The sequence below is a fragment of the Myotis nattereri genome, assembly GCF_964212035.1.
Source record: "Myotis nattereri genome assembly, chromosome: 1".
NCBI lineage: Eukaryota > Metazoa > Chordata > Mammalia > Chiroptera > Vespertilionidae > Myotis > Myotis nattereri.
In genome coordinates, this window is record NC_138075.1 from 114084423 (window position 1) to 114110737 (window position 26315).

Genomic DNA, 26315 nt, shown 5'->3' on the forward strand with positions numbered 1-26315 from the left:
AACTTCTGACTCACTGACAGGTTTCCCCCACACTCACTCTTGTTCCTTGGCCATGATGGGAGTATAAAGGGACTCTAGATCCCTGTCACTCCCTCTTCCTAGAAAACTCTCCCCTCACCTGGATAGCCTACTTCTCTGTTAGATTAGTATGATTTTTCACAATATTGCCCTTTCACTACTTCCCTCTTTGAATAGGAAGATTTTCATAATTGGGGATTCCTGTCATCTCTTCATGTTGGACATGGGAGAGGATATGTCATTGGTGCTAAGATGCTGGAGCACGGGGGTCCACATGGAGAGTGTGCAAGTAAGACTGAACACAGCAGGACTGAGTCTGCTCTCCTTAAGAAGGGCCTGCTTGCAAGGTTGGTCCTTGGCTGGGTCTGGAAACTTGGAAGTCAGACGGGTTTCCACCACTCCCTAAGTGATAAGAGTGACTCACTATGCCCAAACCATAGTTTATGCTAAACATATGCTTTTCTTTTGGACTCTGGAATTTTGTATGTGGCAGGCTGAGAGTGCCTTCATGACCAGCCCCCAATAAAAACTTTGGGCAGGGAGTCTCTGACGAGCTTCCCTGGTAGACAACCCTCCACAGATGTTGTCATAACTCAATGCTGGGGAATTCAGTGTGTCCTGTGAGACTCCACTGGGACAGGACTCTTGGAAGCTGGTGCCTGATTTCCTCTAGACTTGGCCCCATGTGCTATTCTCTCTGTAGATTTTTCTCTATATCCTTTCATTGTAATAAATCATAGCTGTGCATATGACTGTATGCATCTGACTGTAGACTACATGCCAAGTCCTGTGAGTCCTCCTGGCAAATCATCAAACCTAGGTGTGGTTTTGGGGACCCCTAATAGAGAGTTTTAAAGTGTTCATAGGGTATAAAACTTCTAATCAAGATGGTCATGAAGGTGAATACAGTACTCAAATCCTCTCACAACCACATCAAAATTACAGCTAAACTACAGAACAACCATCATTTAGAACCTCCTGAAATCTAGCTAAACAGAAGTCCTACAACTAGGAATATAAAGAAGAAGCCACATCAAGACTGGTAAGAGGCGAGAGAGGAAACTAAGATGGCGGCATAGATAAACACCGGGAAATCGCCGTCTCACACAACAATTGAAAAATACGGCAAAGGTCAGAGCAAACATCATCCCGAACAACAGGAAGGCTGGCTGAGTGTAATTTCTACAACTAGAAGAAAAGAAAAGCATGCTGAGAGCCAGAGGAGCTGCGGAGGCTGAGTGCAGAGGTACGGCGGCGGCTCGCGCGCGCGGAAAGGGGGTGGCACCTGAGGACGCGGCTGTCTTTTTGAATCACAAGCTCCCGACTGCTCTGAACTCCGGTTCCAGCAAGTCTCTGGGGACCCAGGACATATACGGGGAGGAGCTGCTCTGTCAGGCGGCAGCGGGCGAACTTGAGGGCAGCTTTCCCTCAGAGGTGCTTGCAGCCGTTACCGGGACACTGAGACGCGCGACTCCGGGCGCGGAGAATCACCATAGTTGCTTTCTCCGCCCTTTGCCTCCCTGAGACCCCGCCCCACCCAGGCTGCGGCAGAGGCTTTTGCATGTGAATGTACCTAACTACAGCCCAGCCAAGCAGACCCGGAACTTCCAAGAGAAGGCTCAAGGCCCCGCAGCAGCTTGCATTGCTTCACAGCTGAGCCTCTTCGTGGCGGCTCCGGCTGTGTGGCCTCAGGCAGGGGCTGAATTAGCACCTCCTTAGATCCAGGAGCCACTGTACCCAGTGGTCAGAGGGGGTCCATTCTCCCACTTCAGACACAGCTGCTTCCCACAGCCAATTGGCCTGGAGGTCAATTCCTCCCAGTGATCCTACAACAACCAAGGCACCAAGAGTGCACCAAGAGTGTCCACCCCAGGTAACTGGGGAGGCTGAGCCACTGGGCCCTACAGGACACCTGGAGCGCAGGGCCACTCTATCAACACAGGGAAGCAGCCAAAATGCGGAGACAAAGAAACAGGTCACAATTGGCAGAAACGGAGGAGGGCAGACGACTGGATATAGAGTTCAAGGCCACGTTTATAAGGTTTGTCAAGAATTTTATGGAAACTGCCGATAAATTTAATGAATCCCTCAAGGAGTATAGTGAGACCATGGAGGACGTGAAAAAGGACCAACTAGAAATTAAGCATACACTGACTGAAATAAAGAATAATTTACAGAGATCCAACAGCAGACAAGAGGATCCCAAGAATCAAGTCAAAGATTTGAAATACAAAGAAACAAAAAATACCCAACCGAAAAAGAGAAAAGAAAAGAGATTCAAAAAATACGAAGATAGTGTAAGGAACCTCTGGGACAACTTCAAGCGTACCAACATCAGAATTATAGGGGTACCAGAAGGAGAGAGAGGTCAAGATATTGAAAACCTTTTTGAAGAAATAAAGACAGAAAACTTCCCCCACCTGGTGAAAGAAATGGACTTACAAGTCCAGGAAGCGCAGAGAACCCCAAACAAAAGGAATCCAAAGAGGACCACACCAAGACACATCATAATTAAAATGCCAAGAGCAAAAGATAAAGAGAGAATCTTAAAAGCAGCAAGAGAAAGACAGTCAGTTACCTACAAGGGAGTACCCATTCGACTGTCAGCTGATTTCTCAACAGAAACCATGCAGGCCAGAAGAGAGTGGCAAGAAATATTCAAAGAGATGAATAGCAAGAACCTGCAACCAAGATTACTTTATCCAGCAAAGCTATCTTTCAGAATGGAAGGTCAGATAAAGAGCTTCACGGATAAGAAAAAGCTAAAGGAGTTCATCAGCACCAAACCAGCATTATATGAAATGCTGAAAGGTATTCTTTAAGAAGAGGAAGAAGAAAAAGGAACTCTAACCATTTGCCACAGCATGGATGGAACTGGAGAGTGGATAAATACCACAGGATCTCACTCATTTGTGTAATATAATGAACAACATAAACTGATGAACAAGGACTGATCCAGAGACGGAGAGGCATTGATTGGACTGTAGGGCCTTGGAGGGAAGGTAGGGGAGGGTGGGGGCAAGGGGGAAAGATCAACCAAAGGACTTATATGCAAGTATATAGGCCTAACCAATGGACACGGACAACGGGGGGGTGAGGGGATGAGCGGGGGGTGGGGAGGGGGGGGTAGAGGGTACACATATGTAATGTCTTAATCAATAAAATATATATATATATAAAAAAAGACTGGTAAGAGGCGCAAAGAGGCAGAATGGGCTAGTCCTACACCTACAAGTGGCATTTTAAGATCAGGAGGGATATCTTAGCTATGGAGGACACCCTTGAGGAGCAACCGGTCCCAGCCACACCAGGCCGCCAAGCCTAGAGTTCCATTTCTAGGAATAGGAGTCCCAATAACTTCTAGCTGTGAAAACCAGTGGCTGAGTGAAACAGAGGACTGCTGGAGTCCCAGGCATTCCTCTTAAAGGGCCCACACATGGACTTACTCAGATTCACTTGATCTGAGCTCCAGCACTGGGGCAGCAGCTTAAAAAGTACCAGGGACATGTGTGGAGGAAATGAATTATCTGGCATCAGGGAGAGAACTGGGGGACAGCTTTCTGCCAGACAAAAGTGATGGCAGAGGCCATTGTTCCTTTTCTTAGACCGACCCCCAACCACAGAGCCAGCATGTGGGAACCATACTGAGTCTTCATCAACATGGCTCACATTGTTTGTCTTGCTCTAGTGATTCCCTGAGACCCCAGCACCACACAACTTGCAGGCCCACCCAAGCTGTTTCCAGTGGCTTTTTCATACAAATGGCCTCTCTTGTCTCATGCTTTGGACTTCCTTAAAATCTCTCAAATAAGCAACAGCTGGCCTCTTCATACACCATACCTTCTGCTAAGGACCTCAGGCCCAGTACTAGCAGCAGCAGGCCTTGGTTCACAACTTAGCCTCTCCTGGGCACCTCCAAGTACAGCACAAGAAGCAGCCATCTGCAGATCATTCTGTAGCTTGTGCTGAGTGGCCCCAGCCAGGGCACAGGCAGTAGCTCACCTTGTACCTTCTGGAATGCCCCAGAGCCAGTGCACCTGGTGGACAGCTTCAGACCACATCAGATTTCAACCTTACCACTTCCACTAATGGCACACTCAAAAGGTAGACTTGGTGAGCAACAAAGCCACATTGAAGCAAATCCTGATAAATATGATTGACTTCTGCACAGCAGCTCCTACACTGCAGTTGCAGCTAGTCCTCGCAGCTGAGTGGCCTGGGAGGGGGGAGGGGTGCATCAACAGCAATCAAGGCTCAACTACAATAGGACAGTGCAAATAGCCCACACAGGGGCACACCTTGAGTACCCAGCTTGTGTGACTGGAGAAGCTGTGTGACTGAGCCCTACAGGACCCTACTATACAAGATCACTCTATCAAATCTGGGAGAATTAGCAGCTCTATCTAATACATAGAAACAAACATAGGGGAGCAGCCAAAATGCAGAGACAAAGAAACATGTCCCAAATGAAAGAGCAGGAGAAATCTCCAGAAAAAGAACTAAATAAAACAGAGGCAAACAAACTACGAGATACAAGTTTAAAACAATGGTTATAATTATGCTTAAGTAACTCAGTGAGTACTTCAAGGAACTGTAATGAGAACTTCAACAGCATGATAAAGTACAAAGAAAACATTAAAAAGACCACTCAGAAATGAAGGATACACTAACTGAAATGAAGAATAATTTACAGGGAATCAATAGTAAAGTAGATGAAGGTGAGAATCAAATCAGCAATTTGGAATAGAAGAAGCAAAAAACACCAAATCAGAACAGCAAAAGAAAAAGGAACCCAAAACAATGATGTAAGGAGCATCTGGGACAACTTCAGGGGACCAACATTCACATCATGGGAGCACCAGAAGGAGAAGGGAGAGAGCAAAAAATTGAAAACCTACTTGAAAAAATAATGACAGAAAACTTCCCTAACCTGGTGAAGGAAATAAACATACAAGTCCAGGAAGCGCAGAGTATCAAACAAGATGAACCTAAAGAGGTCCACACCAAGACACATTATAATTAAAATGCAAAAGGTTAAAGACAAAGAGAGAATCTGAAAAGCAGCAAGAGCAAGCTGGTCAGCTACCCACAAAGGAGCTCCCATAAGACTGTCAGCTGATTTCTCAATAGAAACTTTGCAGGCCAAAAAGGAGTGGCAATAAATATCCAAAGTGATGAAAAGCAAGGACATACAACCAAGATCAATTACTCTACCCCGTGAAGCTATCATTTATATTCAAAGGACATATAAAGGCCTTCCCAGACAAGAAAAAGATAAAGAAGTTCATCACCACCAAGCCAATATTAAACAAAATGTTAAAGAGTCTTCTTTAAGAAGAGAGAAAAAAAGATAAAAAATATGAACAATAAATTGCAAAAAAATACATGTTTATTAATAATTGAACCTAAAAACAAAATAAACAAGCAGAACAGAAACAGACGCATAGATACAGAGAGCATTTTGATGGTTGCCAAATGGGAGAGGGGTTGGAAGAATGGGTGAAAAAGGTGAAGGTATTAAGAAGTACAAATTGGTTGTTACAAAATAGTCATGGGGATATAAAGTATAGCATAAGGAATATAGTCAATAATATTCTAATAACTATATATGGTGTCTGATGTGTATGAGATTTACCAGGATGATCACTTAGTAAGTTATATAATGTCTAATCACTGGGGTTTTCACCTGAAACTAATATAATATTGTTTGTCAACTGTAATTGAGAAATAGGAATTATTTTTAAAATAATTTTTAAAAATGAAAGTGTTCATAAAGTATGGTCCAAGTCACAAGAAGCCATGGGCTTATAAAAAGAAGATATACAGTAATAGAACTGCTAAGGAATGCTTACTCAATAAGAGTAAATAGGATGTGGCTTGGGGTGATAGGGTGCACTGGGGAGGACACTGTGCAAAGTGTTACAGCAGAGAAGGCAATTAAACTTGAATGATCCTTTGCCAATATTTTATTATTATGTCTACTACATCTTTGTCCTGGGTTTGAAACATTGTTTTGCCTATTTCCAAAATATAATGAATTCACAACAATTTTTGAAGATTCATCGCAATTCAATCTCCTCAGTAGTGGAGTTACCCCAGAACCTAGAGAAACCATGTTTGATACATGGGCTGGACAGCCCTGCTATGGAAGCATAGGTCTGGCAAGAAGTGCCCAGTCTAAAGAAATGTAGGTTAGATGAAAAAATGCTTAGAAAATATCAGGTCCACATATATGCCAAATACCCTCTCCCTTTTCCATTATCTTTGATTTACTTGGTCTTCAAAATTAAGAAACAGACTAGTCAATGGGAGAATGAGTTCTCCACTGGAAATGAATTCATTTCATCTTAAAAGAATTGCAATGAATGAACAGGGACCATGTCTAATCACTGGCACTAATATTTCTTTTTGATTTATGGTCCTCACAACTTTGTTACAAGACGAGCAATGATGCTCAATTAAGACTTACTGGTTGACTGATTAGTAATGGCTTTCGAAAAATCGCTGCTTTACAAAAATTCCTGAAGTCTGTCAGTTGAAGAACAAGCTAAAAAGCAATCCAGGAATTCAAAGAAATTATTAAAATCACAAATTAAGTCATTTCTATGGACTCCATGGCAGGAAATATATCTTTAATGAGGAAATTGAAGCTAATATATAACAGCTGTCCTGTTACCCAGTAACAGAGTATTAAAGCAGATTAAATTATTAATAAAAAATATAGCAACTTGGAAATTTAACCTTTACACATTCTCCATTCCTTTCTCTTTTATATATAGTTTTTAAACTGATATATTTTTAAACACATTTGGTCATATTATGTAGTTTCCATTTATAATTTCCTTTGCTATTCATTAGTTGTGAAATCTTCAATTACTCACTATCAGACTTTCTCAAGGTCTGTATCTAAAGTGTGTGTATGCCTGGAAGAGCAGGGAGAGTTCAAGGAAACTTACTGAATGATACCGAGGCTAGTCAAATGCCTAAACTCCCACTTATTTGGTGCCACCACAGGCTGCCCTAAATTAGCCAAACTGCACTTGACCCACAGATCCCTGAGAAAGAAATTGTTGACATAAAGCCACTGAGAATTTGGAAGTTGTTTGATATGAAGCAATAGGTTGTCAATAAGTGATTCAAGAAATTATTTTGGGGAGAATAAATGGAGAGAAATGAGAGGCAAGGAAGGTTTAAAAACTGAAAATCATGGCCTAGCACACAGGGGAACTTGGCTGTGAAAAAAGGAGGACTTTGTGTGGTACCACCACTTCCTCCTCCTTTGGTCTCGGCGCCTTTCACTGGGTTTCTAAAAGCGCTATGTTGGGACAGAGCACCTCGAAGTTCACAACTTCCATGGTCCGTAGGAGCCACTGTGAGGAGGCCCCAGGGAGGAATTTGCCATTTCCAGTGGAAAACAAGTGGCGGTTACTAGTTATGATGATTATATACTTTGGATCAGGATCTGCCACACCTATCTTTCTAGTAACACCAACAACTTAAGAAATAAGGGTGTTTTAGTTACTCCATGAAATAGGTAATTACTTAATGGATTTCTCTTATTCCCAAAGCAATGTTTTCCCTTTATTTCTTTTTTCCTCCTTTCTGCACTCCTCCCTCCAAAAAAAATTCCAAAAACATGGCCTAGAAAACCATGTCTTGCTGCCTTCCACATCTTCACTGCCACCCAACAGGAAGGTAAGCTAGCAGCCATCCCAGGCCCAGAAGAGGCATGTACTCACGTTGGTATTGCACAGCTTGTATTGGCGATAGGCCCCAATGCAGGAGATTGCTGCAGACCGGGCTGGCTGGGCGAAGCTCAGGGCTGTGCTGTGGGCCCCCATGCCATGGCTGCTGCTTGTTTCTGGGCTGTGCAAGGAACTTGAAGCTACAGGGAAGCCCTGGTCATGGGTCAAAGGCAGCTGGTAGATGGAAGCCTCTGAGGCCTGCAGTCCAGAATGAGGGCCACTGTCACTCCGGTACAGAGGGCCACGGTGGGGGGCCCGGCCACGTGGAGGGCTATAGCCATAGCTAGGACCCGATGCCTCTTGGGACCTGGAATGCCGGGGCGAGGACCTCTGCCTCCGAAGCCTCTGCGGTGAGTGTGTGGAGTCCGTCTGCAGTGGTAAAATGTATGGGGCCTTCCCATAGCCATACTTGCCAGGGCCGATGGGACCTCGGGTCCTGCTCCTACAGAGACACAAGAAAGGAGATGAACAGTCATGGGAATGGTCATGTTCGCCCAGAAGTTCTGGTCCATGGTAGAGGGACTGGGTAGAGAGGTTTAGGAGAGAGCCCGTGGTGGGACAGGGAGGCAGAGGGTGCATTCCAGGAAGAGGGAATGTCCTGGGGGCTGGAACAGGCTCTGCAGTGGCTGGAAGACAGAATGAAGGTGGGTGATGTAAGCAGTTGAAAATGAGTTTAGGACGGTGAGCTGTGGTCTGTACATGACTTATGTCAGGGAGTTTGGGTATTTTTATAGGTTGTAAGGAGGAGCCACTGAAGGTTTTTTGAGAAGTATAAAGATATAATTGTAATTTCAGCTATAGTAACTTCCTGTCCATTTTTTTCTGATAGTGGTTTGTGGGTTTTTTCTCACTCAACTATGCCTGATATTTCAGACCCTGTTTCCATTACCATTCATGTCCAAATAGCATTTCTAGATAAGTAGTATTTAGCCAAGCAGCCAAATTCTAATGTAGTCCTAGGCCTGACTTGCACTGTGTCAGACTTACTCCCTTAAGAAACCAGAGGAGGTTGAGCAACTGGCTACACATCACTCTTGAGGCAACCCATGCTGAACAATGGTCATCTACACATTGGTATGGATTTATTGAGACCTGCTGCCTTGTAAGACCTTATGAAAGTCACGTAAAAAGTAGTGTGCTGGGAAATGTTTGACAACTGGCATTCCAGGGCATAAAAGCTCTGATCTGTAGAATTTTTTTCACTTCCATAGTGTAAATACTCCCAGCATGGCCAACTTCAAGCTGCCATTGTGAAGACACCATCAGCTCCAGTGAGGAGAGGAAAACCAGGTCCAGCACAACAATGCATGTAAAGTGACTATAAAGGAGCTGTTTGCATAACAGGAATGGTAATGAAATACAAGAATGAATCAAGCATAGTTCCCCAAAACCTCAGCCTTACAACTAAAAGCAAGTAGAACATAATGCAGAGCAAGATAAAGGTTTTGGAGGCATTGCAAAAATGGTACACTCAGGACTGTGAGGCAAGAGGAAGCACTTTCTCCTGTTAATATGTTGTTGTTGTTGTTTTTATCTGAGAGAGAGAGAGAGAGAGAGAGAGAGAGAGAGAGAGAGAGAGAGAGATCTATCAGTTGCCTCCAATATGTCAGAGACTGACCTGTAACTTGGGCATGTGCTCTGACCAGGAATCAAACTAGCGGCCTTTTGGTACATGGGACTACACTCAACCAACTGAGCCACACCGGCCAGAGCAAGAGAAAGAACTTTTGACTGGAGGGATCTGGAAAAGTTTCAGCCACTAGTCTGAGAGTTGGGAAGCGCAGGTTCCAATATTCTGTGGAATGACTTCATTAAGTAAGTCATATAACTCTTACTTATTTGTAAAATGACTGAACTGGATTAAATTACTGCGAAGGTCGTTCCAACTCTAAAGTCATATGCTTCCATAATAATTCTACTTTTACATAAAATTGGAAATGTGCCCAAGGGTTTCTACAAGATGGCTCCATTAAAATAAGCACATTAAGTAGCAATCAAGGTGAAACATTAATTTCTGTCCTCAGGAGGAAATATCTTCACTGAACATACTAGTAACCACTGAATATAAAATTTAACAGACCACAACCAGTTACTAACATCTTCATCACTAATTGCACCTTCATTCTTAGCTGATACGGTTTTGAATTAAACTATGCTACAGTGCTTATTTTGCCTTTAGGCATTTCTCAATTAATCTTGGCAACACTTGGGATTCTGTTAACGATGGGAGATCCAGCATGTTGCTTTAAGAGATGCAGTTAAGAAGTTAGTCTTAAAAATATGTATAACTTGAATGTAATTTGCCTTTTTCTTTCTTGTGGCAGGCCAGGTAAAATGAATGACATCATGCAAAGACAAAGGAAAGAATTTCTCTCTGTGCGTGTGTCTTTTTTTTAAAGATCTGAAAGCCTACCAAAAATTCTAGCCTCGAAGTAACTACTGGGTGGAAACACCCAGCTGAAGGCGACTGAAGGTGACAGAAATGGAGCAAAGCTTCTCAAACATGGATGTGCCCAGGAAGCACCAAGGGATTTTGTTAAGAGACAGGGTCTGGTTCAGGAGGTCTGCGGCAGGGCCTGAGGCTCTCCATCTCCAACAAGCTCCCAGGTGCTGCTGGTGCTGTTGGTCCACACACCCACTGCTTTGAGAAACAAAGTCATAGGATGGAATTGAAATTCCAAACCAAAAGGTGAAAATTCAACAGCAAAATTTGTCACATTTAATGAATAACTATAAGTATAAAGTTTTACAAAAACCCTCTGAGTTTGTGACATATGTCAAAAGACCTAGGCCAGACTGCACTGCGGCAGCTCACCTAGTGAGAGCTGATGAAGCAAGACTGACTGGACCTCTGTCCTGGGAGCAGAGCAGCCACAGTAACTGCTGTTGGCTGAGGACTTGCACAAGCATCTTTTCCAAGGCTGCCCATCACTCCTGAGGGTAACGTGTACATGTGCAAATGTATATTTTTCTTTTCACACTGCCTTGTGGGAGGCTCTGCCTAAGCAGGAGAACCATTCAAAACCCACAAATAGTAACACCATCAGAAAGATGATCATTTGTAAATAAATGACCAGCTAATTCTGAGAACCAGACTAATGAGAATGAGCAGCCAATCAGGCTGTGATTATGAGATGTGATTTCTGAATACTTGACTCGGTGGCATGTTCATCCCCACTTGGCCAGGAGGACTTGTGTTTTCCCTACAGCTGGTCAGAGCCCATCATCCTGACCATTCAGAATGGCCTCTTCCCCGCCAACACAAAGTACATCTGGCCACTTGCAGAGCAGCCAGCACGAACCAGGAAGGTTTATGCAGAGTTGGGATAATGAGCACAGATGTGGCCAAGGCGGACTGTGCGGCCAGTTAACCCTCCATGTGGAGGGCTAACCCAGGGGTCCATGCGGAGAGGCCGGGGGCTGTTAAGCTGAATACTTCTGCGTGGTCTCCCCATAACCCATTGCCAGAATTTTCCCCACTTGTCACAGCTCTGGCTAATTTCAGAAACTGAAGCCATAAGAAAGAAACAGAAAAATCCCAGTTTGGAGATCAAAGATGTATATGATGGTGTAGTATAGTAGTTGTTGACTTGGACCCTGAAGCCAGGGTTCCTGGGTTTATATCCCAACTCTGCTAACTTATTAATTACTGAGCCTTTGGAAAAGTTACGCAGTGTTCTGATGCCTCGGTTTCTCCAAACAGGGCCAAGAGCAGGATGAGGCCAGTGAAGCACAGAGGGTCAGGCGAGTGCTGTTTGAACCTGAGAGTGATTTCTTAAGTTTGGGACCTAAGGACCTTCCCCTGGGCCCAGTCCTGGCCCTGTATGCATTTCTAAATAAAGATGACAAGGCCATCTTCCCTAAAGGTTGTTGTAAAGAGTAAGTAACTTAGTAAGAGCAACGGATTTAAAGCACGACTAGCAAGAACATGGATGACACAAGTGTTTGCTTTTAAAAAAGACCTGAGTTGGCCACTTAATAGCTCTACAAACTCCGGCAAATAATGAAGCCTCAGGTTTCTTACCGATAAAATGAGCGCATAGCCACTAGGATGGCTAGAGTAAAAGGACAGACAACAACAAGTATTGGAGAGGATGGAGAAACACTGAAACCATCATGCATTTCTGGTGTGTAAAATGGTGCAGTCCTTTGGAAAACTATCTGGAAGTTCCTCAAAAAATGAAATGTAGAGTTACCATATGACCCAACAATTACAATCTTGGATATATAACCAGATAAATTAAAACATATATCCACGCAAAATCTTAACTCAAATGTCTACCAACTGAGAATGGATAAACAACATATATTATATTCGTAGGATTGGCTTATTAATAGCCACAAAAGGGTTGAAATATTGATATTTTCTATAATATAGATGATCCTTGAACACATTCCAAGTGAAAGGAGCCAGTCAAAAAAAAGGCATGCATTATATGATTCCATTTATATGAATTGTCCAGAACAGGCAAATGCATAGAGACAAAAACAGTAGAGTAGTGGTTGCCAGGGGCTGGGAGAGGAGAGACTAAGAAGTGATGCTAAAGGATATAGGATTTCTTTTGGGGATGATGGAAATGTTCTGTAATTAGATCGTGATGATGGTTGTACAACCTTGTGAATATACAAAAAGCCTGAGTTATATACTTTAAATGGTGAATTTTATGCTATGTTAATTTATCTCAATAAAGCTGTTATTTTTTTTAATGAGAAGATGAATAATTTTCATCCTATCGACTTAGAAAGGTGTCAGAAAGATCAAATTGAGAATGAATCTTTTAAATCTGAAAGCAGTTTTTATCATATGTTTTCCATCATTTGTTGCAACAACCTTTAACAAACCTTCATTGAGCATCTTCTATGAACATCTACTCAGCATCTGCTGTGATGTTTTTTCTGCTTGTTCACATTTCCAGCCCTTGACAACGTAAGTCAATGCAGCGTCCCCATCCCCCACAGCATGGCTCAGTGACAAGAACATAACAGTAAGGGTTCTGACACCAGGTACCAGGCCCAGTTCTTCCAGTGAACTACCATGGGTGTTTGGGGAAATTGTTTCTTGAGATAATGGCTGCAAATAGCATTTTGGAAAGGGTAATAAACACACAAAATATTTTGCTCACAACAGGCTGGCTTGTTATGTGTGATGTTACGCAGCTTTGTGATGTTAATGCTAAACAGTCACTGTGATGATTCACACAAGGACACCACATCCTGTCTCCTAACTACGTAGGGACCCTGAAAATGTGTCATCTACAACCATCACCCACAAATGACAACAACCTGTCCTCAAAGTCAACCACATAGACCCGACTAACCTCTAGACTCGGGCCTGCTTCTCACCTGTGATGTGCAAGCAAATCACATGGGGATCTAGTCAAACTATAGCTTCTGATTCAGGAGGTCTGGGGAGCCTCTGAGTCTGCATTTCTAACAAGCTTCCAGGTGATGCTGATGCTGTGGGTCCTGGGTCCACAAATTGACAGTCTCACCTAGACCTCCTCACACGCATTTTTTTTTAAATCTTTATTGTTGAAAGTATTACAGCTATCCCTTTTTCTTCACCATTGACCCTTTCTAACCCACACCTGCCCCTTGCCCCAGGCCTTCACCACCCTATTGTCTGTGTGCATGGGTTATGCATATGTGCACACAAGTACTTTGGTTAATCTCTTCCCATCCAAACACCCACTGCCTCCTTCCCTCTGGGATTCCATATCTGTTCCATGCTTCTATGTATCTGAATCTATTTTGTTCATCAGTTTATTTTGTTTTTTAGAGTCCACAGATGAGTGAGATCATATGATACTTGTCTTTCTCTGACTGGCTTATTTAACTTAGCATAATAGTCTCCAGGACCCTGCATGCTGTCTCAAAGGGTGAGAGAGCCTCCTCTTTTACAGCTGCATAATATTCCATGGTGTAAATGTCCCACAGCTTTTTTATCCACTCATCTACTGATGGGCACTTGGGCTGTTTCCAGATCTGAGCTATTGTAAATTGTGATGCCATGAACGTAGGAATGAAGATATTCTCTCTGATTGGTGTTTCAGGTTTCTTAGGATATACTCCTAGAAGTAGGATCACTGAGTCAAATGGCAGATCCATATTTAATTTTTTTCAGGAAACTCCATACTGTTTTCCATAATGGCTGTACCAGTCTGCATTCCCACCAGCAGTGTACTAGGGTTCCCTTTTCTGCATATCCTCGTCAGCACTTGTCATTTGTTGATTTGTTGATGGTAGCCATTCTGACAGGTGTGAGATGGTACCTCATTGTTATTTTGATTTGCCTCTCTCAAATGATTAGTGACTTTAAGCATTTTTTCATATGTCTCTTGGCCATCTGTATATCCACTTTGGAGAAGTGTCTAAGTCCTTTGCCCATTTTTAATAGATTATTTGTCTTCCTTTTGTTAAGCTGTAGAAACTCTTAATATATTTTGAAAATTAACCCCTTATCAGATATATCATTGGCAAATATGTTCTCCCATACAGTGTACTCCCTTTTGATTTTGTTGTTGGTTTCTTTTGCTGTGCAGAAGCTTTTGATTTTGATGTAGTTCCATTTGTTTATTTTCTCCTTAGTTTCCTTTGCCCTAGATGTATCCGCAAACATACTGTTCTAATAGATGTCTGAGATTTTGCTGCCTATGGTTTCTTCTAGGATTTTTATGATTTCACAACTTACATTTAAGACTCTTATCCATTTTGAGTTTTTTCTTGTGTGTGTATGGTGCAAGTTGGTGGTATAGTTTCTTTTGTCTTTTTTTTTTTTTTGCAGGTATCTGTCCAATTTCCCCAACACCATTTTTGAAGAGATTGTCTCTACTCCATATGCTCTTGCCTCCTTTGTCAAATATTAATTGAGCGTAATGGCTTAGATCAATTTCTGGGTTCTCTGTTCTGTTCCATTGATCTATATGCCTGTTCTTGTGCCAGTACCAGGATGTTTTTATTAGAGTAGCTTTGTAATTAAACTTGATATCTGGTGTTATGATCCCTCCAACATTGTACTTCTTTCTCAAGATGGCTGCAGTGATTCGGGGGCCATTTTTGGTTCCATACAAATTTTTGGAGGATTTGTTTCAGATTTGTGAAATATGCCTTTGGTATTTTAATATGGATTGTATTGAATCTATATGTTACTTTGGACAGTATGGACATTTTAATTATGTTATCTCTACCAATCTATGAAAACGGTATATTCTTCCACTGTTTATATCTTCTCTTTTAAACATCCTGTAGTTTTCTGAGTACAAGTCTTTTATCTCCTTGGTTAAGTTTATTGCTAAGTATCTTAATTTTTTTGTTGCTATGGTAAATGGGATTGTTTTATTGGTTTCTCTTTCTGAGAATTCATTATTGCTGCATAAATGTGCCATCGATTTCTGAGTGTTAATTTTGTATCCTGCTAAATTGGCAAATTCATTTATTAAATCTAGTTTTTTGGTGGAATCTTTAGGATTTTCTATATACAATATCATGTTATCTGTGAATAATGACAGCTTTACTTCTTTCCAATTTGGATGCCTTTTATCTCTAATTCTTGTCTGATCACTGTGGCTAAGACTTCCAGTACTATCTATCTATAAAACCCTGATATGCAAATAGACCAGAGGAACAACCCAATAACCAGTGCCTATGACATGTGCTGACCACCAGGGGGTGCGTGCGGAACATGGCGTGTGTCGGCTGTGGTGGGATGGTGGAGCAGGTGAGCAGGGGCACCAGACCAAGGCAGGGCACGGGTCGCTGTCATTGGCGCAAGCCTCTTGTGGTTACTGAAAATTCTTTGCTCCCACGTGCTGCGGTCCCGCCCAGTGCTCACACCTGCTGCTGGTGCCAGCCCCACTTGCACCCACTGACAGCGCCAGCCCCAGTCGCTCCACGCCATCAGCAGGTGTGAGCAGGGCCAGTGCTGTCAGTGCATGGGAGCGGCATCAGCGGGAGCAAGGCTGCTGGCAGACAGGGAGAGGCTGGGCGGGGGACGTGGAGGATGGGCTGAAACTCGCCCCTGTGCCCACCACAGCCTTGCAGCCCACAGTTCCTTTCAAGGTGCACGAATTCGTGCACTGGGCCCCTAGTGTTGAATAAGAGTAGTGAGAGAAGACCTCCTTGTCTTGTTCCTGTTCTTAGGGGAAATGGTTTTATTTTTTGCCCATTGAGTATGATGTTGGCTATAGGTTTGTCATATATGGCCTTTATTAAGCTGAGGTATAATCCCTTAACTCCCACTTTGCTGAGAGTTTTTATAAAAAATGGGTGTTGAATTGTATTGAATGCTTTTTCTGCATCTATTGATATGTTCATGTGATTTTTCTATTTCAATTTGTTTATGTGATATATGTTTACTGATTTTTGATTATACCAGCCTGCATCTCTAGAATAAATCCCACTTAGACATGGTGTATGATCTTTTTAATATATTGCTGGAACTGATTTGCTAATACTTTGCTGAGGATTTTAGCATCTATGTCAGGGGTGGGCAAACTTTTTAACTCGAGGGCCACAATGGGTTCTTAAACTGGACTTGAGGGCCAGAACGAAAGCATGGATGGAGTGTTTGTGTGAACTAATATAAATTCAAAGTAAACATCATTACATAAAAGGGTACGGTCTTTTTTTTTTTTTTTAGTTTTATTCATTTCAAGCGGGCCGGATCCGGCCCGTGGGCCGTAGTTTGCCCACAGCTGATCTATGTTCACTAGGGATATTGCCCTGTAATTCTCTTTGCTTGTAGTGTCTTCATCTGTTTTTGGAATTAGGGTAATTCTGACCTTATAGAAAGAACTTGAAAGTGTTCCTTCCCCTTGGATTTTTTGGAATAGTTTGAGGAGAACAGGTGTTAATTCTTCTTTGAATGTTTAGTAAAACTCCTCTGTGAAACCATCCAGACAAGGGCTTTTGTTTGCTGGGAGTTGGGTTGTTTTTTTTTAATTATTATTACTGCTTCAATTTCACCAATTGTTATTGGTCTATTCAGGTTTTCTGATTCTTCCTGATTCAGTTTTGGAACACCGTATTTTTCTAGGAATATGTCCATTTCATTTACATTGACCAGCTTGTTGGCATCTAGTATTCACCGTATTTTCTTACAGTCCTTTATATTTCTATAGTGTCAGCTGTTACTTCACCACTTTCATTACTGATTTGATTTGGGTCCTCTCTCATTGTTTCTTGAAGAGTCTGACTAAAGGTTCATCCATCTTGTTTATCTTTCCAAAGAACCAGCTCTTAATTTCATTGATCTTTTGTATTGCTTTTTTTTTTTTTTTTGCCTCTATGTCATTTATTTCTGCTCTGATCTTTATTATTTCCTTCCTTCTACTTACTTTGGGCTTTTCTTGTTGTTCTAACAATTTAAGTTGTAGGGTTAATTTATTAATAATTTTTCTTGTGTTTTGAGATAAACCTGTAATGCTATAAACTTCCCTCTCATGACTGCTTTTGCTGTGTCCCATTGATTTGGGTTGTTGTGTGTTCCTTTTCATTTCCAGGAAGTTTTTGATTTCTTTCTTGGCCAATGGGTAAATCATTCATTGTTTAATAACGTGCTATTTAGCCTCCCTGTGTTTGAATGTTTAGTGTTTTTACTGTATTTGAGTTCTAATTTCATGCCATTGTGATCTGAGAAGATGCTTGATATGATTTCAATCTTCTTAACTTATACTTGTTTTGTGTCCTAAAATGTGTTATCTCTTTGAGAATGACCCATGTGCACTGGAGAAGAATGTATATTCTGTAACTTTTGGGTGAAATGTTCTGTAAATATCAAGTAAATCCATCTGATCCAGTGTGTCATTTTGAATCACTGTTTCCTTGATGATTTTTTGTCTGGAAGATCCATCCAGTGAGGTCAGTGGGGTGTTAAAGTCCCCTACTATGACTGTATTGCTGTGAATCTCTCCCTTGAAGTCCTCTAGAAGTATTTTTTATATATTTATATACTTCTATATTGTGTACATATATGTTTATTGGGGTTATATACTCTTGTTGGGTCAATCCCTTTAGTATTATGTAGTGACCTTTATTATCTCTTATTATGGCCTTCATTTTGTAGTCTATTTGGTCATATATGAGTATTGCTACACCAGATTTTAAGAATATATTTTTATTGATTTCAGAGAGGAAGGAAGAGCTAGAAACATCAATGATGAGAGAGAATCAGTGATTGGCTGCCTCCTGCACACCCCACAGTGGGGATCAAGCCCACAACCTAGGCATATGCTCAGACCAGGAATCGAACCATGACCTCCTAGTTCATAGGTCGATGCTCAACCACTAAGCCTCACCCGCTGAGCACCCTAGCTTTGTTTTCATTTCCATTTACATGGAAAATATTTTTTGATCCATTCACTCTTATCCTGTGTGGTTGGGTCTCTTGTAGACAGCATATATTTGGGTCATGTTTTCGTATACATTCAGCTATCCTATGTCTTTTTATTGGAGCACTTAACCCATTTACATTTAAGGTTATTATTGACTAGTGGCCCGGTGCACAAATTCATGCACAGTGAAAGGAAAGTAATTAGAAGAAATATTTTAATATCACTTTTCGCCCTTTCTCTATAATAGAAGTGTCAACTAAATTCACAATCAACGACAGATGGAAACACATGCGTGCAATTGGCACCAGCGAGAACTTTATGTATATAAACTTGCTTAATTACACCTGCTTTCTGATTTAGCTAAACTTTTTCCAGCCCAGTGAAGCACCCCAACTTCTCTTTCAGGTGATTTTCAGCAACACAGCAGTAAATATCAACATGAAGCAGATTATTATTGTAGATCACCCAGGGAGAACAAAGGGTTTAACTGCAGCAGCGTTTGACTATATTCTGTGCAGTGAGAAAACCTGAAGTCATTTTCAAGGTCCACCATTTCTTACTTCTTTTCAGTTGGGTCAAGTTTCTAAGCTTTCTAAATCTCTGTTTTCCAGCTAATGAAAACAGGATTCCATCGAGTCTCCTATCTACCTACTCCAGGACTTCTGTGAAAATCAAATGAGATGAGGCACAGGGCATTTGGTTAAAGTGTAAAATGTTCCCACTTGGCTTTAAAGCAGGTCGTGTTCCTGGCTGAAGAAACTCCAAGGAGGCTAGTCACTAGGAGAGGAAGCGGGTGTTGCCACGTGACGTCATTACCCGGTGCCCACAGCCACTGTTCTAGGCTGGGCTGGGCTGTGGGCCACATTTTGTGCCATGGAGTCTCAGCAGCGTTGGCTGCAATTTGGTGGGCTTTAGATTCAGGGTGATGGTGGGGCCTGTGTCCTGCTTGGGGGAAACTGAGTGTTGCTTTTTGGGCACCAGGTCTGCGGTGCCGTTTCTCTGTAAATGCCCAGTGAGTGTCACAGCAGCTCCTGTGTTGAGCATCTTCCCCCTAGTGGTCAGTGCATGTCATAGCAACTGGTCTGACACTTAGCATATTAGCCTTTTATATATATAGATTATATATATAGACAGGTACTTACTGCCATTTTAATTATTTATGCCTAGATCTCTCTCTCTCTCTCTCTCTCTCTCTCTCTCTCTCGATATATATATATATATATATATATACACATATATATATATATATATATATATATATATATAGTTCTTATTATTATTACAGCAGTTACTTCAGCATTTCTTGCAGTGCTGGTTTTGTGTTTTGTGGTGTTAAACTCCTTTAGCCTTTTTTTTTTTTGTCTGGGAAATCTTTATTTCACCTTCTATTTTGAATGATAGCCTTGCTGGGTAGAGTAGTCTTTGTTTCAGATCCTTGCTTTTCATTACCTTGAATACTTCATGTCATTCCCTTCTGGCTTGTAGAGTTTCTAATGAAAAATCAACTAACAGCCTTATGGGAGCTCCTTTGTAGGTAACCAATTGGTTTCTCTTGCTGTCTTTACAATTCTCTATGTGTCTTTAATTTTTGACATTTTAATGATGATGACTCTGGGCATGGGCCTGTTTGGGTTCTTTTTGCTTGGGACTCTCTGTATCTCCTGAATTGTGTGTCTTTTTCCTTCACCAGGTTAGGGAATTTTTCCGTCATTATGTCTTCAAAGAGGTTCTCTATCCCTTGCTCACTTTCTTAATCTTCTGGTACTCCTATAAGGTGAATATTATAATGTTTCATGTTGCCCCACAGCTCCCTTAAACTGTCCTCCTCTCTTAATTGTTTTTTCTTTTTTGTTCTCTGATTCAGTGATTTTTCCTACCCTGTCTTCTAATTCACTGCCTCACCTAATCTACTGTGTATGCCTTTCAATGTGTTCTTTATTAATGCTATATTTGTTCTCATGCTATTGAGCATCCTTGTAATTATTATTCTTTACTCTATATCTGATAAGCTTCTTATCTCCATTTCACTTAGCTCTTCTTCTGGAGAATTCTCTTGTTCTTTCATTTGGGGCTTGATTTTTGTCTCCTCATTTGGGCTGCCTGTTTGGGTTTGTGTCTATGTATTAGGTAAATCTGCCAATCTCTGGTGCAGGACCATGTCAGACGCTGTTTTTCACTGGCCCTGAGTACCATTTAGAGCTATCAGCAATCCACAGCTTGTGGCTCCTCTGCTGGGGCTAGATGCCTTTGTAAATGACCAAGATGTGCACCAGAGTCTGCTTTTCCTAGAAGAAGATCAGGCAAACTCAAAGCCTCCAGAGATCAGCCTCTGCCTGCAGTCTGATTATTATTAAATCTTGATTAGCCTCAGGCTATCAACCATAGCAAGGTGTAGACTCTCCAGGGTGGGGCAAGATTATCCAGGATGTTTTTCAACAGGGTGGGGCAATTGCTTTCCGCCCCCCTCCCCCCTTCCCCCCTCCCCAGGTAAGAGCTGCCTGGATGGTAATAGTCTTCCTGAGAAAGATGGCCTCTGAAGTATGAGGCAATGACTCAACACAAGAGACCAGGGTGTCTGCCTTCCAAGCTCTACCCCTGAGCCCCCTACCCTGGATTCTCCTCACATAGCTCTAGCCCACTCTGCCCTCCATCTGTTGGAACCCAAGGTGAGTGGCTGCACATGAAATTTTGTGTGTTGGCCCTTTAAGAGGGTGCCTGCATTTCCAGCCATCTCTCCCTGGAAGACAATAACCCTGCTGCTTTTCACAGCCAGATGTTATATAGGCACCTCTCTTAGTTCTGGTGCTCTGGGCTGGGGAGCCCAGCTTGGAGTTTAGACCCCAGAGTTCTCAATGGGAACCTCCCACAGCTGGGATATCCCTCCAGGCCTTCAACTGCTGTCTGTGGGAGCCCAGCCAGCCTTCTCGCACCTCTGCCCTTCCTACCCGTCTCTATGTGGTCTTTAGTTTCTATCTTTGGTTATAAGGGTTTTCTCCAGCTAGACTCCAATTGATTATCCAGGATGCTTTTTCTTTATTTTAGTTGTAATTTCAGTTTGGTCCTGGGAGAATGTCAGTGTAGCTTCTTGGACTCTGCCACAACCTTGAAATCTCTTTCCCACAGACATCTTAATTTCAACACATTCAAGCCCAAATTCATCATCTTTCCCCACCAAAACTATCCTCTTTCTAATTCTTCCTATGTTCTCTATCTCAGTCATTCTCAAACTTAAGGAACCATCAAAGTTACCCGGAAATCTTGTTGAAATTGTTCAAATGGTCATTCAACCCCACTTGCAAAGTTTGATTCAGATCTGGTGTGGGGTCTGAAAATGTGCATTTCTAACAAGTTCCAGGGAAGAATTAAGAGGTGGATGGTACTCCACACATGCCTATCAGAGCTGTAAAGCCACCCAGGCAAGGCTGTCTTTCAGCTTCTTGAAGCTAGAAGATGGCGTCACACTTCTTTCCTTAGTTTCCAATACGGAGCTGGACAGGCAGAGTGAGAACCCTGACCTCCGGAAGCCAGGCTGTTTGTATTTCTTATATTCTACTTGTTTATCCCCCTTTTGTTTTCTCTTAGAGCTCAGTCAAGTCTCTGTGAGAGGCCTAGCCTCTCAGCTGTGCTAACATGAACCACATATGGGCCATAACATCCCACAGAGCAGCAGCCTTGGGAAACAGCCTTCGAGGAGGCCCAGCAGTCTGAGTCTGCCGGCCTGGGACAAGGTGGTGAGTCAGCTGCCCCTATTCAAGTGAGAAACCTCCTTGCGCTGCTTCAGCTTGAGACTCTGGGTTTACAGTACTAAAAAAGTGGCATTTCTTGCAGCTATGTACCTGCGTTGAGTTTTTAGGTAAACAGATATTGGAAGATTATTTATTACTGAAGATAGCTGACAGAATCAACGTGGATGAAGTCCCTGCACTAGAAGCTGTTGATTAAATCTAAGAACCTACTGAATCTTGCGATAGCTAATGAATAATCTCCATCTGCTTTAAATGGATCCTTTATGCCACATTTGCACTTTGCACTAACATTAAAACTAAACTCTTACCCAGCCAATGTTTTGAAGCAAATTTACGTGGCCAGTCTTAGCACTGAAGACAGGCCAGAAGGAATGAGAAGGTGAACTTCACAGACTCCTAGTCACAATGAACGAGTTAAATCACAGTAACTATCAGAGTACACAGTGGAGCACTGCACGTCTGTTTAAGAGAATGAGGCAGGTGTGTACCTGACACAGAATGGTCTCCAAAATACAGGTAAGTTAAAAAGAACAAGTCACTGAAGGCTACACAGAATAGACATGCTCCCATTTGTGTTTAAAAAGGAAAAAGAGAAAAAATATACAATGTGTGGAACTGCATACATATGTATGTATATATTTAGGACATATATCCGAATTGATACAAATAAAATATTGGGCAATGATTTCCTCTGGGAAACAGACCCACAGGCATGGAGCAGAGGCAGATTAATTTGTCATTTATTATTCCTTTGTGCCGCCATAAAAATTTTTGTTTGCCTTTTGCACAGGCTTTCAATATATGAAAAACACTAACCCATTTTCCATGGAACTTTAAGAAGTGTAACTGTCGATGTGGGAGGATCCTGAGAAGCAAATGCAGGAATCTTCCATCGAAACTCCCAGAAGCTGAATCTGCTGTACAGGCAGCTTCACTAGAGGAGCCACGTCAGTGCACCTGATATTTCCATGTGCAGACTTTATGACCAGACACAAAACACTCCCTCCGAAATAGGCTGTAAGCCCCAAAGACTGAGGGAGCAGAAATTCTTCAAGGACAAATTATTCTTCTGAAATGTCACTAACAATAACTAAAAAGTCATAAACTCCCAGAAATATTTTAGATCAGCAAAGGCCATCAGCAGCCTCATGTGCAGACGGTAACATTGCTGAGTAAAAGGCCTGGCCCCCCCACAAGTCTTCTAGTCCTTCAGGGCAAGGCTTGCCATTTTCTTATCCTAGTGCATAATCCCTGAGACTGGCAGTGGGTCTGACCCAGAGGTACTCTGTGCAGGTTTACTGAAGTAACAATATGAGAGACTACAGCTTAATTGCTCAACATGTCTAAGCAATGGGTCAATGAAGGCTGCCTGCCTCTCTGGACCTATTAATGGAGATGAAAGGCTCTGAGTTCCAATAAGCAAGAAGTCAGGACAGCCCTGCACATCTGGGTGGGAAGCAAAGGGAGCTGATGAAATTAAAAACCAGTAGCCAGCTGAAGGCAGAAACCTGCGTTCACAGAGGAGTCACGTGATCTGGTGAGCTGGACCAAAAGGAATCTACAGCCTGAAACTGGAAAGAGAGCCCCATGCTTCTAAAACCCTCTCTGTTCCATTATGATCACCTGCCAAGCTAAGTTCAAAGAGGCTATGAGCAAACGGTTTAGGTTGAGTGCGTCTGTCTTCTGGGACATTCAGAACACTGGATGCTGCCAGGGCTGCTCTGGCAGTCACTGACCTGGTGTCTACAGAAGATAAAACTCTGACCACTCAGGGAAACAAAAGTTAGATGATGGAAACAAAAGCTTTCCTGCTTACCTACTGTGTGACACACATTGTCACAAACATTCCCCATTTTGCCCAGATCTACTGTTGATCCCGAAAAAGTATTTAAGGTCTGCATCTAAAGACCAGTGTGAGAATCAGCTGACAGGTTTGCTCTGAACCTTCAGGAAGAAGGATCCCAAAGTGGGGGAGGAAGAAGGGGAAGGGAGGGAAGAGGGAGGGACACAGAGGGAAGTGATGAATTTGTACTAATAAGAAAAGAGGTCTTGTCATAAATGGATTCAGAAGCACGACTAGGAGCCCAGAGGCAAGTGGCCTAGCAAAGGAAGCAGAAATCAACTGTGAGTTTAAAAGGCCCTTTTAATACACATACACACACACACATATATATTTATATATATATATATATATATATATATATATATATATATATATATATATATTATTGCTTTCAGAGAGGAAGAGAGAGGGGGAGAGAGATAGAAACATCAATGACAAGAGAGCATCGTTGATCGCTGCCCCTTGAATGCTAAAGGTTTTACACCAGGAAGCCAAACCTAAGAAGACCTATCTTCAGTGACCCACCACTGGCCTCCCAGGAGGTGAGGGTCACAGGATGGGACCCAGGCATCCCTAAATAAAACCGAGGGCAGCCTTCAGAACTGACCCAGACCATCTGGGACAATAACCTAGGAGATGACAGACCGATTCCAGCTATTGCCAACAGGCTGCTGCTTCTTGTTTAGAGGATGATGTTTGCAAATGAGCCAAGCATCCCAGAACAAATCTTCCCAGTGCTCACTGGGCATCCATGTGGTTCTGGATTTCCAGGACTGGTCTGCAGGTGTCTTATTCAGTGTGGGCCAGAGGGGTGGAATAAGACGAGTAATTTCAGACCAACAGAAAGCAATGGTGTCTAGTGTCTGCAGAGATGCCACTTAGAGCTGAGCAGGCTATTCACAGCACAAGGACATCTGGGTGCTGAAATCCAGTGTGGGGAGATGAATCTGGCCAGAGGAAGAGGCATCTTGTTTGAATTCACACAAAGGTGAAAAATGAGCTTATGGAGGTTCAACATAGAGGCATTTCCAGTTAAGGCTGGGCCAATATTGGAGAACTCAGAACAAAGAAGCGATGGCCCCACCCTCTTTTGTGCTGGCCAGGGCATCCTGGTAGGTGAGGGTCAACTAGGAGAGGGGTAGTAACATAGGATGGCAGAAAGAGTCTAGGCATTCCAGAAAATAAGCCAATCAGCCACAGATTACCTGTGTAACCATGCGTAAGTCACTCCCCATCCCTCATCCCAGCAGTAAGATGGGGATAACAATGCCTACCTCATCTGGCTATCACATGGATTAAATGAAATAATGCAGGTAAAGTACCTAGCACAAGGCTTGGCCCTCAGTGGACACTCCATAAATGGAGGTTTCCATGACAGCAACACTGTCCCAAAGGTGAGAGGCACAAAGCTTCCAACCTTGACATGTGAGGGTCACTGCAGAGGCAGCCAGCCAAACACGGGCTGAGAGGTACGGAGCCAGTTTTTCATGAAAGAACAGTAAATGCTTTCATTTCTCCAGCGTAACTGAGAGCAGCCCTCTTGGGAGTCAAACCTGTTGCTGGTATGGGTTGTAATCTGAAGCTGAGCAACCCTCCAGGACTACAGGGGTTTAGGAAACCAAATGAAATTACCTGTTGGGCACAGTGCCTGGTCAGGGCAAGTGCTAAGCAAATGTGAGTTCCTAACCCCTCTCCACTAGGGAGCCTCAAACAGTGCCCCTGCCCCAGAGGCGGATCCACAACAGGTTGAAGCAAGTTGAAGAACTATTTGCTTTAAGTTCTGCTGAATTTAAATCAATTATAATGCAACTTACATTTCTTAAGCATCTTTTATGTGAAAGGCCCATGGAGGAAGCAATGTTATTTCTCTCATTAGAGGCCTGGAACACAAATTTGTGCATGGGTGGGGTCTATCTCAGCCTGGCCAGCGATCCGGACCATGGAAGGTTGGCTGTGGGAATGCATAGCTACCAACCGGTCGGCCAGTCGGCCGGTCGTAATGGTCGCTTAGGCTTTTAAATATATAGATATTCTGGAAGTCTCCCAACTCTGAATTTTTGTGCTGTTGTTAATCCTCACCCAAGGGAATTTTTCCATTGATTTTAGATAGAGTAAAAGGGACTAGAGAGACAGACAGACAGACAGACCGAGACATTGATGTGAGAGAGACACATTGATTGGCTGCCTCCCTCATGAGCCCCAACAACCAGGGCCGGGGATTGAACCTGCAACCTAGGTACATGTCCTTGACCAGAATTTAATCCAAGACCTTTTGGTGCAGATGTTCTAACCACTGAGTAACACTGGCCAGGGCAGCAACTCTGAATTTTTATACCACCTTCCATGTGCCCGCTTACCATCTATCACTTCATTTTTTTTTCTTTGTCATAAATATGAAATATTTTAAGTATGGTAATTAAGGGTGAAAATGATGCATACCTTTCTCCTTTGCATTAGAGGAAATTATTTAGGTGTAAGTCTGTCACCCTTAGTTAATTGAAGGAAAGAGGGGTTTGTTCTAGAGTTTTTCCCCATCCTTCAAAATATTTAGCCTCATGCACTTGAATAAATTCGGTATTCAAATAGCAACAATTTACTGAACACCTGCCGAATGCTATATCTATGTTATCCT

The 26315-nt window shown here is 42.6% G+C and overlaps 2 protein-coding genes across 2 annotated transcripts in view; one reads left to right on the forward strand and one right to left on the reverse strand.

The window, feature by feature from the left end:
- The window catches only part of THSD4 (thrombospondin type 1 domain containing 4), a gene marked incomplete at its 5' end in the record, with an annotated part of 579672 nt that overhangs the window by 486887 nt on the left and 66470 nt on the right, over positions 1 to 26315 (reverse strand). Inside the window, one exon of the mRNA XM_081084939.1 lies at positions 7758 to 8205. Within this exon, the coding sequence (XP_080941065.1) occupies positions 7758 to 8205 (448 nt within the window). The remainder of the gene's footprint in view (positions 1 to 7757; positions 8206 to 26315) is intronic.
- On the forward strand, positions 7336 to 7518 carry LOC308530290 (cytochrome c oxidase subunit 7C, mitochondrial-like; the record flags this gene model as incomplete). Its single annotated transcript, XM_081106847.1, has 1 exon — positions 7336 to 7518. The coding sequence occupies one exon, from the start codon at positions 7336 to 7338 to the stop codon at positions 7516 to 7518; it is 183 nt and encodes a 60-aa protein (XP_080962973.1).